The sequence below is a fragment of the Vulpes lagopus genome, chromosome 12 (assembly GCF_018345385.1).
Source record: "Vulpes lagopus strain Blue_001 chromosome 12, ASM1834538v1, whole genome shotgun sequence".
Classification (NCBI taxonomy): domain Eukaryota; kingdom Metazoa; phylum Chordata; class Mammalia; order Carnivora; family Canidae; genus Vulpes; species Vulpes lagopus.
The window spans coordinates 8737304-8752744 of NC_054835.1; the positions used below are offsets into that span (position 1 = coordinate 8737304).

General features: G+C 51.5%; 1 protein-coding gene across 9 annotated transcripts in view; it reads right to left on the reverse strand.

The window, feature by feature from the left end:
* The window catches only part of RAPGEF1 (Rap guanine nucleotide exchange factor 1), a 137743-nt gene that overhangs the window by 28761 nt on the left and 93541 nt on the right, over positions 1–15441 (reverse strand). For 5 of the 9 annotated variants that reach the window (XM_041726358.1, XM_041726360.1, XM_041726361.1 and 2 more), the window contains 3 exons: positions 13749–14258; positions 8376–8575; positions 5953–6111 (listed from right to left, as the gene is read on the reverse strand). In XM_041726358.1, coding sequence (XP_041582292.1) covers positions 5953–6111; positions 8376–8575; positions 13749–14258 — 869 coding nt within the window. The remainder of the gene's footprint in view (positions 1–5952; positions 6112–8375; positions 8576–13748; positions 14259–15441) is intronic. The other 4 variants (XM_041726362.1, XM_041726363.1, XM_041726364.1 and 1 more) reach the window with 2 other exon arrangements.

Genomic DNA, 15441 nt, shown 5'->3' on the forward strand with positions numbered 1-15441 from the left:
GAGGGGACACTGGAGTCTGACCAGGGCTGAGAAAGGGACGTGGTGGCAGGAAGATAGGAGAGAGGCCACAGAGGCTGTGCCGGGGGTGGGGAGTAGGGGAGCCACTGGTGATAGGGCTGGAGAAGACCAGCTCAGGGCACATGCTAGGATGTGTGGCAGGGCTCAGTGAGTTGGTATGCATGCCACATGTAAAGGGGCTGTGTATGTGGTAGCGGGGAGGGAAGAGGATACCTCATATCCTTGCTTGGGCAACTCAGTGGAAACATTCATGGAAATAACAAGGACATGGGGTGTCCGGGGGGCTGGTCAGTTAAGAGTTCAACTCTTGATTTTGGTTCAGGTCATGATCTCAGGGTCACGGGCTCAAGCCCCATGTTGGGCTCTGCACTGGGCAAGGAGTCTGCTTGAGATTCTCTCTCTCCCTCTCCCTTTCCCCTGACTTGCACACATGTTCTCTATCAAGTAAATAAATGAATCTTTTAAAAAAAAGAAATAATAAGAATTGGAGCAGACGGGTTTGGCTGGTACCTGTTAGGCATGTGGTATCTAATTCCTAATCCCAGGGAGCCGAGTCTAGGGAGATGCCTGCACTCACAGCTGCAGACTATACTCTGTGGTAAGGCCCCCAAGAAAGGGGTTGAGCACGAAGGTCTACAACTTCCAGGCTCTGAAACACCCACAGGCTCCTGAGCCCCCAAGGGCCGAGGACCATGCAGGAGAGTGCGAGAGGGGCTCACAGGGGCTCTCCCACAGCATGAAGCTCGCCCCTCACTCCTCCTGTGCTGACAATGCTGAGCCACTCCAAAGGAAACCTTTGGCAAGTCTGGGAGGATGGTGGAATGGAGCCTCACCAGGAGAGATGGAGCTCAGAGAAATACTCCCCAACCCTGGGCAGCAAGTGCTATCTGTGGGCGCGCTCCCCTGCTCTCCTCTCTAAGCAGGGCAGGAACCCATAAAGATTAGATGACCTCAAGAAGAAGCAAGGGACAGAGGTAAGGAAGGCAAGGGCTGATTTTTTTCCAGCAAAAGACAGTGTGCTGTGCCAAGCCAGCTGAGCCCATAGACTCTGGTCTGATTTTCTCCCAGCCACTCTCTTCCCCTTAACCACTCCACTGTCTCCCCTTCACCCTTGCCCTTCCTGTCTGACCGTTAGACCAGTCTTTTAGCCCATGGTGTCTGTGGCAGCTGCTGGGTTACTGCTCAAGGCAGAAAAGGCGAGGGACAGGTGTGACAGTGGGACCTGGGGAACTGCCACATGTCTCGGAGAGTGGGCCCTCGCTGTTTCACCATGAGGGGATGACACAGCAGAGTAGCAGGGTCTATGCAGCAGGCCCTCCAGTGAGAGCATGTGTGCCAAGGTGCGAAAACCCAGGGACACGTAGAGAATCACCATTTTCCCAGAACGGGACAGCTGTGGCTCTACGGACCCACTCCCTGCCCTTTGTCACTGAAGTTTTCAAGATGATACATACTTGACTTTCTTACCCTAAAGATTTTTTTTTTTTAAGATTTTTAATTTATTTATTAGAGACAGAGAGAGAGAGAGAGAGAGAGAGAGAGAGGGGCAGAGACACAGGCAGAGGGAGAAGCAGGCTCCATGCAGGGAGCCTGATGCGGGACTCGATCCTGGGACTCCAGGATCATGCCCTGGGTGGAAGGCGGCATGAAACCGCTAAGCCACCGGGGCTGTCCTAAAGATTTTTTTTAAAACAAAGAACAGTTATTATGGGTATTTCTCAAGTTCTTCTCAAAGAAGTTTTACTTATTCAGAATCACTCTGGAAACTAAGATGGTAAAGAAGTATTTCAACAGATTCCTAGCATCTGAATAGACCTCTCAGTGACCTTGCAGTCAGCAAAGAAGGTAGGCACCAGAAGGCGTGGAGGAAAGGGATTTCTCCGACATCAACATTTCAATTCCTGAAGGGCACTGGCCACCTTAATGGTTACTGAGAGATTCTCAATACTTTGGTCAAGGGTAATGTTGAGTGTAGACCCCATCCAACTTTTAAGATTCTTTTTAGAGTCACAAGACCAGTGTTCAAAACCAGAACCAGGACAAGCCAGAGAAGGGCCAGGCAAAGGAGAGACAGCACAGGGGAACTCAGTGCAGAGTGGAGACTTAGAGCTGGACTCAGAGCTGGAGTGGAGGTGGAAGGCGTGTAGCCATGTGGTGGGGCAGCAGTAAGAACATGGCAGGTAGCCCTGGGCTACCAGTGACCAAGAGAGAGTCTGAGGAGAGAAGCGGAGGACCCTAGTGTCACATCAGAGAGCCATCTGTAGGAAGGCACATCACTGAAACACCTTCCGGCACCTCCACGGGCCAGGCACATTGCCAAGGCCCAGTGGAATCAGAACAGGAAGTGGGGCCTGGCCTCCCTGGACCTTGGGGAGGCTGTGTGTAGTTCTCTGCATCTCTCCCACCTCTCACTCAATCCTCATGTCCCTAAATACCTTCTTCTACCAAACTAGGAGTAATGTCCCCAGAGACCCCACATCAGGTCTGGATGCCTGTCTACACAGATGTTCCAGTTTCCTAGGTATGCAGCGTGAGCTGGGCAAGTCTGTGGACTGTGAGCCAGCACTTCTGTGGGACGAGAGAGCTGAGCAGATGCAGTGGAAGGTGCTGTGAGAGTGGGCATTCCCTGGCTTGACCTCTAGGGACCATGATCAGGAGGGAGCAGCTGGGGAAGCAGCCCATTTCAGTTAAGGTGTACTAACCCTGAGGACACACGGAAGGCTGGCTACAGGCACCACTCTTCAGCCAGCTCCCCCATAACCTTGACACTTGAGGCCACCTTCCTGAACGCACATTAGGCTTTCTGGTCCCCATCCTCCAGGTAGGTCCTTTTGTGTGGAACACCTTGGACTTGTTCTCCCTGCCCTTTATCCCTCATCTCCCTGAAATCCTAATTGTCCTTCAGGCCACAGCTCAAATGCCACCTTCCCCATGATGCTCTGCCTGATTTTGCCCTGGCTCCACAGCCCAGGGGTTTCCACTGATGGCCCGTGACTCTCCTGGCCTTACTCATACCCTGCCTCAGTGTGAGCCTCTTGGATGCTCGTTGTAGTCTGCCTACCAAAGTGCTTCTTGAAGATGAGGGGGCCATGAGTTGCTCCAGATCCTTCCTGCTGCTTGACCTGCACAAGGAGAACCCCTGTGCTTGCTGTATTAAACTCAACCTGGAACATGGGAAGAGTGAACAAGACGCTCTTTGGGTGCCTACTTCATTTATTTATTTGACAAAGAGAGAGCACGAGTAGGCGGAGCAGCAGGCAGAGGGAGAGGGGAAGTAGGTTCCCCGCTCAGCAGAGCCTGACGTGGGGGGCTCCATCCTAGGACCCTGAGATCATGACCTGAGCTGAAGGCAGAGGATTAACCCACTGAGCCACCAGGTGCCCCTGAGCTCCTACTTCAATTAAGCTTTGTCAATGCAGCTTTCCCATTCTAATTCAAGAGGTTTTCTTTCCTTTCTTTTTCTTTGAGAGAGTCTGAGAGGGAGAGAAAGAGAGCACGCGTGTGGAAGTGCGCCCATGAATGGAGGGCGGGGGAAAGGGAGGGAGAATCTTAAGCAGGTTCCACGCCCAGCACAGAGCCCTACCTGAGCTCAAGCTCATGATCCTGAGATCATGACCTAAGCTAAAATTGAGAGTAGGCTGATGCTTCACCAACTGAGCCACCCAGATATCCCAACAGGTTTCTAATGGTTAGAATTCTCCCTGGCAGAAGTAACAGGTCGTTGAGAGTCAGGTGTCTTCAGATTTGACAACTGCTGTATTCCTAAGGGGCACCCTTCAGGATTCCATGTTGGAAGGATGACAAAGGCCCAGGAATGAGGAGATTCAGGAATAAAGGGCCGCTCTGAGAGAAATCCAAAGCCCTCCATCTAGGGTTCACCTCAGAATGTAAGCAGAGAACACATGAAGAATATGTTGGCATTGCACTAAACCACTTCTCTGGAGTTTCAGCATATCAGATGTCAAATGTTCCAAACATTCAAGCCATTACCAACAGCTCTGGAGGCTGGGGGACTTTCCTTTTAAAATATAAAGCACCTTTAGATGCTCACTCCCTTGGGCTGCACTGTGGAATTGGTATGGAGAAAGCGGTCTTTCCAAAGTATGGTGTCTTGAGACTCGCCTGTCCCCCAAGGGATGAAAATCATGACACGTTCATGCCCAAACTTAAATGAAATGCCCTCAAACTTTCATCAACTCTGTAGCAAACAGTTCAGCTCACTGACAGCCCTCCAACCTCAAACTGTTTAAAAGGGACGTTGTAGACGCTTTCTTAGGATAACTCACACTTACTTTCTGTTCATAGAGGGGGAAAAAACAGTCAAGAGCAAGATTGTGTAAAGGCCAAGTCTTGCACGATTTGTGAAAGGAGCTTGCCAGAAGTGCCTGCTGAGGAAATAGAGGGTGTCTGTGTGCCAGGGGCCGGGGGTGGGGAGGGAGGGGTATTTAGCCTTTCTATAGCAAACACAGGATTCCTGAGGGCTCTAAAAAGTTAGGCTCTAGCCCCCAAAGGAACAACACATTTCTCACAGCAGGCAGGACCATCTTAGCCTGGGCTCTGGATGGGTGGTTCCCAAAGATGGAAACCAGACAAGACCACACCGGGAACCTGAGCTTGGCTAGGTCTCTAAGAGTCACTAGGTCAACCAGTCACCAGGTTGTAGAGGGTAAAGGAAGTCCAGGTAGGTGAAGCCATTTGTCCGAGCTGTCATGTGCAGAACGAGGACAGAGCCGAGACTAGAACCCAGAACTCTAAGAGCAAGAGCTATAATAATCAGCTTTCCTTTATGATTTTACTTAATCTTCACAATCACAAAGTAGGAGATAAGTATAATCTCAAAGGAAAGAAATGGAGGCCAGGAGGGATAGGTAAATTACCCAAAGGCAAAACTGATTTTAAGTAGAACCCAAACACGGCCCCATCCAAGCTCTTGTCCTGCTGCTCAGTCCCAGCAGATTAAAGGAAGAATGGTAGCTATTTAGGATCCCTGACAGATGCAGATTCCAGTGAAAGGCAACAGAACAGCACTGTGCCTCCCAAATGGTTACTGTCCTATAAGTTTCAGAAGTAAACTTTACAGAAAAGGCTGCACCCATTTCCCTCCCATAGCCATGTCCCTCGGCAAGGTGACTGAGCAGCAGCCCCCTCCCCCCAAGAGGCAGAGTCTAGCTCCCTACTCCAGGAATCCCAGACAGGCCCTATGATTCAATGGAGAGAATGTTAGGAAGGCACAGTGTGTCAGTTCTGAGCCTAGGCCTGAAGATACCTCGCATCCTCCCATCAGTTCCCCTGGCATCTCGCCAGCTGCCACAGGAGCAAGCCCAGGCTAGCTTCATGGAGGCTGGAGGGTCATGAAGATCATGGCCAAATCAGCCTGCTGTCCCCACTGAGGTTCCAGAGATGTTAGTGAGGCCAGCCAAAATCAGACGGGCAGTCACCCTACCAACCTGTGTCCTAAGCAGTGACAAACGGGTACTGTCGTTCTTAAAGTCACTGAGTTTTGGAGTGGTTTGCTACACAGGAAAGGTTAACCAACACATTCCTCAGACTTAGACTCCGTCGTGCCCTGCTAAAGTGCTCTCCCTGGCCCTGGTGCCCATAGGAGGAATACTTCTTTCTAAATACAAAACACTTATAGGGCTGATCCAGAGCTCAATGGGAGATCAGAATAAAAAGGCCAAGACATTTCTGCCAGTTTATGCCTGAGTGGTAATGCTATGAGTGTGGCTGCTAATGTTTCCCCATCTCTACCCCCAACCTGCCCCACCCCAACACTTCACACGGTCCTTGGGCCACAGAGAACCAACCACACATGCCCTTTCCCGTTGGGTACAGAGCCAGGGCTGGGTGGCAGGACAGGTGACAGGAGGCACAGGTGATAAATGAAAGATGGCACTCATGTTTCCAAGCAAAGAACAGTAGGGAGTGACTCACCGAGGGCACAGGCAAGTTGCCATGCCGGCTGAGAAAGGAGTTAGAGACGGACACACTGATGCCCTGAGTGGCACTGCCGTCCTCGGGGGTGAAGGCCACTTTAGTTTGCTGGACACAGTAGGAGACAGAGGAGAAGGAAGAAGCAGCATAGGAGGCCTGCTGGACAGAAGGGATGAGAGAGAAGACAGGGAAGGAGGGAAAAAAGCAGAGAACAGTCAGATAGGTACACATGAGGCTCTGCAGGCTGCTACCTAACTCTACTGGGACATTCTGGAGAGGGATGGCTTCTTGGCTCAACTCAGGAATCAAAGATGCCTGCCAAGGTGTACCTGGACAAGAGCGTGCCCTGCTTCATCTCCTTGTGGTGGATTTAAAAAGCTAACTTTCACACAAGTTGTGTCCAATGGTGGTAAGGTGGAGAGACCAAACAGGCTCAGAACCCCGAGGGCCTGGCTCCCAGTCTGGCTCTTCCATTGACTTAGGGTCTCAAGTTCTTCCTTGGTGAGGAGTGGACCGTGCAGTTATTCATGCTTCCGCAGAGGACACTCCTGGAGCCAGACCTCCTGGCTTTGACCCTGAGCCTCACCATCTGGGACCTATTTGGCTTTGGGTATTATTTAAAGGTCTCTGTGGCTCAGGGTCTTCATTTGTAAAATGGGGACAGTGTATGTGTAAAGCACTTGGAACTGTCCCTCCCACACTATACAGGGGCTAACAGGCACAATTACTACTACTATTTTTGCTGGAGAAATGGAGACAGTCCTTTCTGCATCTGCATTTGAGAGAGGGCATGCCAGGTGGAGGCACAGGGCACGTCACAGCAGTGCCTGGGCTTCAGTCAGCTGGGCGTGGTCCCTCATCTACTTTCAGTGGTGGGTGGGCTCCAATTAAGTCTCTCTGCCTTTCTCAGCCTCAGTTCACTTAACATGGGGGTGAGAGGCTGCGGGGAGGATCATGTGAAACCAAACCAAAGCCCCAGTGCTTCCACAGGGAGGTGTTCGGCAGGATGTCTGCTCTACTCCTAGGCCCCTCACTCCTGCCCTGCCAGCATGGGGACTGCCCCAGTGGCTCTCCTGCACAGGCTCCAAGGCCAAGAGTGCTCCCTAGGGATCTGTGTGAAGCCTATGGGCTCCATGGAGCAGAGGAGATGCCCCAGGATGACCGATGAAGACCTGTGGGCACTGGCAGGAGGGTCTGAGAGTGTTGCAGATCTCAACAAAATCCAGTTTAGCTGTTAGACCAAACATTTTAAGTTAGGGCACCCTGGGGCAGGCATTTCTATTTCCATGGTAAAGATCCCTTTTTGAAACACTTTCTGAGCCATTTAGACCCACACTGGGGCATATTCAGGTGTTTATGTGGCGGGCAGGGTGGCTGAAGAACTGAGGCCCTGAGTGCAAGTCATGAGACATGGCTAGTTAGTGGCAGGCCTGGAACCCACAACTGCCAACTCCAGGCCCTGCTTAGTCAGTCCCTGAGCTCACCACATGCAGGAGGGTTCAGGGACCCCAGGGGTGGACTGGGGGCTCAAGGAGTAACCCAGACTGCTGGCTGTCCAGTTGGCAGCTGCTTCCCAGAAAAGGCAGGGCAGCACCTTTGCATCTGCTCATGAAGGACGGAAGATGGACGGACCTCTCTGTGGGGAAAACATTACCAGGCTGGCCAGCCGAGGAGCAAAATAGCACATGCAGCTCTGAATAGGTCAAGGATCCCTTTCTGAGGTGTATTCTTCCTGGGAAGCAGGGCCAGATGAGATGTTTGGATCCTACCACCTGACTGAAGTCTGCCCGGCTGGCAAACTGGGAGCAGTAGGAACAGAGTTGAGGCGTGCAGCAGGCACACCTGATCTGTGCCCCTACCTGGTCCTAGAATCTCATACATGGCCCATGCAGGACAGCCTGCCCTGACTTGGGCTTCATTACCTACAGGGAATCCTCACACAGGAGTGTTTTTAAAGGAGGTAGGGCACCATGCCTGGAATACAGAATGGTTCTGTTTAAGGCCATCGTGCTTCAATAGAGCTTGTTTCCACGGGGCCATCCCTGGCCAGGGTGGGGTGTAAGTCACTCTATGTAGTTGGGCCATTATGTAAATCAAGTCCACAGATGGCCGTACACAGACCATGCCCTGTGCCTTGATTGAGTCCCTCCTTTCTGGGAGGTCTATACTGGAGCCAAAGAAGAGGAAAAATACAAGAGACTGTCAGCAGAGAAAGCAAACATTCTGAGTACAAGCCAGGCCCAGCTGCATGGGGGCCTGCTCTGGAAGAGAAAGGCGCCACCCCCCCCAGGGTGGGGAGATGGGGAAGCTTGTCAGGAGGAAATGAAAGCGCCCGCGTGGGAAGCAGTGTGGTCCACGGCTGCCTGGGGCTGGAGGAAGCGGAGGGTAACGGCGGCAGTGGGGCAGGGCAGAGGGTGGCTTACCAGCTGCCGCTGCTTGGGAGGCAGGGCGGGGGGCGGTGCCAGCTCCTGCGGGGCTTCAGTGCTGAATGAGTCGTTGAAGCCGTACACCTCCATGAGGAGCTTGTTCTTCTGCTGGTAGATGTGCTCGTTCTGTGGCGTCTGGTAGAACATGGACGGCTGCGGCTCCGAGTAGTCCTCGAGCAGCTGCATGTAGGCCAGCACTGTAACACAGAGAGGGGGTGGGGGTGGGGTGGCCCCAGTGTTACTGGGGAGGGTGACTGTGGGGGACATGGCCACCCTCCATGAGCAGGCCCCTCCCTGCTCCCCAGGCACGGCCAGGCCCACAGAGGTCCCCATAGACACCACATGCAGGACTACAACATTGCCCACAGGCCCAAACCTCTGCACACACAGCAAGAGCGAGCCCTGCATAAACTCTGGCTCTGGCGGATGGTGACACACCCGTGCAGGCTGGGTGACTAACACACAGTATTCTGGCAGAGAGGTGACAGTGGGGGAGGCCGGGACATGTGGGAACTCCCTGTACTTTCCGCTCAATGTTGCTGTGAACCTAAAACCATTCTAAGAAATAGTCTTTAACCGCTTTAAAAAATAGTCTGTTTTTTAAAAAGCATACGCCCCCTGCTGCTGAAAAGCCTTGGGGGTTTCCTGGCACCCCTGGTCGCGGCAGAGGCTCGGCACCACTGCCCGTTTCTCCGATCCCAGGCGCCTGGCGTGTGGTCTTCCTCCCCTGCCTGGAATGGTCAGGGGTGTGTACACATGCTCTTCCCCTGCTCCCCTCATCCGACCAGGCTTGCTGACCAGGCTCTGCCCACCCTTGTGGTTCAGCCTCCCCAGCCATCTGACCAGCAGCCCTTCCTTATCCCTCCACGGTGTCCTCTCAGCCCCTCCTACAATGAGCCACCTGTGGGATTGTCCCACGTGTATGATTTTATGAACCCCTTGGCACAGGTGCTGGGATTACCCAGGGGCCAGCAAGCAAGTCCTCTGCCTATGTGAGGCTCACCACCTCAAGGAGTCAGAAAACAGTGAAGTGAGCTAGTTGGGGGTGTTTCTCCAGAATATGGATAAGCTACAAGAGACCTCCTACACCAAGGCTAAGGCCGGGCCAGGGGCCCACCAGGTGAGAACACGGCAACGGAAGACTGGAAGGAGTGAGGCGATAGCCTGGGAGGTCATGAGAGGCTGAGGGAACAGGGCAAGGAGGCGGGCTTGCTGCCAGGCCATCGGGAACCCATGAAGGGCTCCCCTCCGGGCCTGCCTGGAGATGCTTTGTCTCGAGAAGACAACTCTGGGGCTACTGTGGTTGTTTAGGTGAAAGATCGTGCTGTGGGTGGAGGTGATGAGGATGATTTGATTCAGGATCTATTTTCAAACCAGATGCCACAGGATTTACTGCTGATCACTGGAGAGCTGAAGCTCCTGGGGGGCAGGGGCCATGCCCAGTACCTGACATGCAGCAGGTGTCCATAGATATTTGTAGAGAGAATGAGTGAATGAAACACACATCATCTGTTCCGACTGAGTGAATTGCTAAACCAGGTGACAGCCCTGGGTGGGTCTCGTAGAGCACCCACTGGGTGAACAAGAAGTAACAGCCACTAAATTCCATTTCTTCCTTCAAGCTGAGAGGCTCTAGAACATCCTCAGGGGAGGGACAGACAGCGAGGAAAGGCATGCTTGAATTCAAACATGTGCACCCTGTCCTCCCTACACATCCTTTCAGAAACCCCAGCCCTTGTCACCTGCCATCTGATGCTTCGCTGCCTCCTCACGGTCGAACTGCCTGGAGCTGTGTGGCTGCCCAGGGGCAGGCTCCCTGCCTGAGCCATGCAGCATCACAGACGGAAACCCCAGCAGCAGATGTCAGCGGGGGCCTCCCCTACCTGAGGAGGCATGACTTCTCAGGGACCCATCCTTGCAGGCACCCTTTCCTGAGGAGGCGTGGAGCCCTCATCGTGCACCTTACTCCTGACTTTTGGGGTTACCGACTGGAGCCCCAACTCCAGAGCCACGCCCTTCTGTAGACTGCACAGGTTTGGGGAGAGCAGCAACTTGTTGCTGATGGTGTCTGGCCCTTGGGCACCCTTGTGAGGCTGGGCGGCTGGGTGTGAGCAGGCCTTCTCCAGACCCCATTTCTCTGTGGGACTAGAACCTGCACTCAACACTTCGCACAGCAAAGTCTAGGTCGAGGCTGGCCTGAAATGCAGTACCACCTTTCTCGTTCTCTTGGTGCTGGAGGAAGCTCCCAAGAGCTAGGGAATTCCCTGTGCACGCCAACATGCCCATGTTTGAAGGGAAAATGCTGTTATGCCTCCCTGACTGGTGAGTTAGGAATGAGGGCTGATCAGTTTACTTACAGAGCTACACACACATCACGGGGGAACTAGTGACAACGGGAGCTGGGAAGAAAGAAGGTCCCAGGTTTGGAAGCAAAGGAACTTAGGTGTGTGTGTGGCAGTCATGGATGGCAGAGGTCAAAGGCATCATCCAAGATTGGGTGCTATCCTCCTGGGTCATGTTGCAAGTGCTATGAGCACCTGTTGGATATTAATAAAAAGTAGCCAGGACAATTTTGCAGGGCTTTGTTCTGTATTTTCACATAGCTTCAAAGTTGGGGGATTAACTGGAGACCCTCAACTGTGGTCAAGCTAGAGAGGAAATGCCTTTCTCCAGGGATGGCTTTCTGGTGCCCTTCACTGAAGGAAGAGGTTCAAAGTCATCTTCTTTATTTAAAAGAATTAATAAGAATGTCTTTGCTCCCCAAGCACTGAACACTGAGCGGAGCTTGGCCCTAAAAGGCAGGTAGGTAAAGGCAGTCCTGCTCATGAGGGCACGCTGCCAGAAGGGAAACGTAGCTCACCATGATGTTTTTCTTCCATGCTGCACCCCCAACACCATGAGATTCTAGAGAAGATGCAAGCCTCTGAAGGGGATCCCAAATGCCTACCAGTGCTCCCTAAAAAAGACTGAATGCAAGCTTCTGCCTGCTGAAACGGGAAGCTTCAATAAGAACGGACCTTCCAGATGTGGAAGTCCTTGCAGAGACCTGCTAACTGAGCAGACACAGCAGTGAGGTTCACAACCTTTGAGAAATAAGGAAGACTGGGTCCGTTTCAAAGGCAGCTGGCACAGGAGCTCAAAGAAGTGAGCAGCCTGCATCACTGGGAATGCTTGGCAGGCTGGTGCTCCAGCAGGCATCCAGGACTATGCACAGTGATTAGGAACCTTGCTGGGCACAAGGTCCACCCTCAGCAAGAGGGGCTGAGGGCCCTCAGGATGTCAGTACGACCCAAAGAAGGACACTTTATGATATCAGGACCGTGGATGTATGAGCTTTGTCCAGCATTAGCCAATTATAAGGAATTATGATTATCTCCCTCCTTTCTCTCAGTGCAACTCTGCAAGTTTTCCACCAGGGCAGAGACTAGAACTCCTGAAGGGTCCCCTTGGGGAATGAAAAGTGGACTGGAGATGAGGCCCAGGCCTCAAGTTTGGGGGTCCTTTCACGGGGGACAGAAAAAGACTCCCTACTGCCTGGGGGTCACTACTGAAACCCATACAGGTTCCACAAAGGAGGGCCAGATCCCTTCCTCCTTAGTGTGGGAGGCAGTGCACTGTGCTGGGAAAACACAGGACTGCTCTGAAGCCCAGATCTGCCACCCACTTGCCAGCTGATCCTGGCAAGGCTTATTCCTTTATACTCCAGTTTCTTCATCTATAAACCGTGCTAGTATCACTGCCTGGGGCCAGGGTATAAAGACTAAATATGGTGGTGTGTGAAGCTTTCACCCAGGGTGCACCACATCTTAAGCTATTAGTAATTTTTCAAGGTTTTCAGACAAAAGTGCTCCAGACACCGATGGAAGAGATAAAGTCTAAAAATAGATGTCTAAATTAATAGAAAATATTTTCAGCCACCGGAGACTTGAGGCTGTTGGAAAGGGAACAGTGGATGGCTCCCCTCCTCCTCTCTCTCTTTTTTTTTTTTCCCCTCCTCCTCTCTATAGCTCTGCATGAGGGCCATGGCCTGTGCCTACTCTAGAACATGAGGTGAGGCCCCTAGTCCACAGCCCAGTAATACCACACATCTGCTGCAGTTTGCATGGATGCAATTCTACCCTGCGTTCTGGGTTCAGAGAATTTCAAGGAAAGAAGAGGAAAGGGTGTGAGCCCAGAGTGGCACGCTGCTCAAGTCCAGGTAAGGCGGGTGGAAGGGAAAGGCCAACAGCTCTCTAGACACTTGCATATGTCTGTGCAGAGGCACAGAGGGAAATGCCCTGGCACTGCTGCGGGCCATCCCTCTAGTAGTGCCCTGGTTTCTCACGAGCGAAGGACAGAGGGGAATGACCTCAGCCTTGTGACCTTACAGAGCCACCTCTCCCTCCCGCTGGGGGACAAGGCCCACCCAGCTGCCCCTGGGGCTACCCCTTGCTGCCTTTAACCACTCTCCCTGTCTTTGAGGGTGGGCCCCAATCTAACTGGAGCCAATTGGATGGTCTCATTTAGGAATATGGAATGGAGAATCGATTCTAGTCGACAGAAGTGTTCTGCTGGACGCTTCAACTGTGGCCAGGGAGCCCTGGGGCTGTATGGCCCAGATGACTACACACACATCCAAATGGTGATGGCCAGTATGTCCAAGAAAGACGGAACAGAATTGTGCTAGTGGAGCCGGGGACAGGGCAGAGCAGGAAGAGACTGGCAACGGGGAGCAGTTTAGCAGAAAAACAATCTCCTGTAGGACTCTACTTAGGAATTTGATGGCCAATTTACAGTTGGAAAATATCCCAACTACAAAAATCTAAAATTTCAGTCTCCCCTCCCCGGCCCTAATAACATCATATATTAAAAATATCTGGCCTAAGAAATATCCTCAGCAGCTCCAACCAGGCCTCCTCAGATTCTAAGTCATTACGTGACATTTCATGTCTGCAAAATGGGAACTCTAAAGAGAGTTCTAACCCCACACGCTGTCAGGGATATTCAGAAAACCCCTCTGTGGGCGCAGTAAGTTCTAATTAAATTCAAACGTCCATCCTGCTTTACCCGGATGTCACTGTTATGCTGTCCTGAAGCTGTGACATGACATTCATTTCTCTTTGTTGCTGTGTGTTCTGGCCAAACAATCGGACTCTGTGGAGGCCTGGCCTAAGATCTAAGAGGCCATAAGGAGAGGCCGGCTTATCAGGCTCTAAAAACCATCACCAGTACTGACAAAACAAAGCTTCTGAAGTGTCCATGTACCAAGGGCCCCATCTTTTATGAAATTACGAGGCCACCGGTTTGATTCTGGCCTAATGCTCAGATAAAACGCAATACCATTTTAGGTTACAAAGTATGCTTCCTGACAACAGCTCGACAAAAGCTTACTGTGTTTGTTTTTCTTCTCTGGTAGAGGAGGTGGTTTTTCTGGGTCACCCGTTGTTGATTCAGGAACAGTGAAATCACCCACAAATTCGACAGAGGCTGAGGACCCTCCTTGCTGAAAGGGGAGAATAGCAGCAAAGGGCGTGAAGGGGACGGACGGGACGGAGGCTGGGTTCTGCAGGTCATCTTCTGAGATGTTGTCATATTGTGAGGGGTGCCGCTCGTAGGACATCCTGCAGCCAGAGCTGTCCGTGGTCTGGGAGGCCGCACTCCTGCGCTTCTTCTCAGGGAGAGCAGGTGGCATGTCTATCTGCTGTCCTGGGGCCAAGGGCCCCTCTGGCTGGGGACAGCTGCCAGGCGCTGGAGGCAACTGGAAAGGATGGCCAAGAAATGGAGACCCAGACTCTCCCAAGGACTCTGGCAATGGGCTAAGGTTACAGGCCACTTGCTGAGGTATCTGGTCTGCATTAGAGAGGTCTTGCTGAAGGAATTCGTAGTCAGGATCATAATGATCTGTGTTCACAACAGGAGAAACATACCCATTAGCCACAAGGCCCTGCAGAAAGAAACCATCCAACTCTCTGCTCTTCCTAATCCCTTTTATTCGTGTGCAATGCAAACATAATTCCCATCTCATCTCTATGCTTTATTTTACATTGCCCATTCTTCTCCCTCTGAAAAAGTAAAAGCAGGTGGGAAAATGGCTGTTTGCTAGCCTGTTCTTTGTATTTTCCTAATTTCTTATTTTAGAGAAAAGAAATATGTGTGACCACTGTAGAAAATATGGCCAAAAAAACCCTTATCAGGAAAATAAAAATCATCCACAGTCCTGTAATTTAAGTATCTGTTTACTTTTTTTTTTTTTTTTTTTAAAAGATTTTATTTATTTATTCATGAGAGGTACAGAGAGACAGAGAGAGGCAGAGACACAGGCAGAGGGAGAAGCAGACTCCACACAGGGAGCCTGACATGGGATCCAAACCTGGGTCTCCAGGATCATGCCCTGGGCTGAAGGCGGTGCTAAACCGCTGAGCCACCCGGGCTGCCCTCTGTTTACATTTTGATGGATTTCCTTAAAAGTCTTTCTTTCCCCCCTAGGATTTTTTTGTTTTTTAAATCCAACTGAGAAACTGTGATGTCCATGGTCTTAGATTTTATCTAGTGTATTGTCACTGATTTTTCAGAGCTACATATTTATTCTACCAAGTGGATATATGACAACTCATCAGATTTCCTACCGCTGAGTCATTAGCTTCCAGTTTACCAGTACTCCCAGTGATGCTGAGATTAATGTCCTTGGATAGAAATCTTGCTATAAATCTCTGATCATGTTACAATAAATTCTCAAAGTGAAATGTCCAGCTCATGGGACATGAGCAGTTTAACGCTCTTGAAATCTCCTCCCAAGCTGCCTTTTAGACTTTCCTCCGGCCCCCACGGCACATGCTCTGCACCAACCAGGAGGTCGGCATGTGCTGGTCACTTGACTTCACCCTCTGTCAAAAGTTGTCAAGGGCTCTCCCCTTCATCTACAGCTCTGAACAGATGGTTCTTAATGCTGGCAAAGGGAGTCAGATGGTACACTGACAGATTAACCATAATAACGGCTACCATCTGAGGATCTCCTATGTGATTTCATCCAAACTTTCAACCTCCTTGAGAGAGATGGATATTGGTACCCTCACTCTGCAGATGA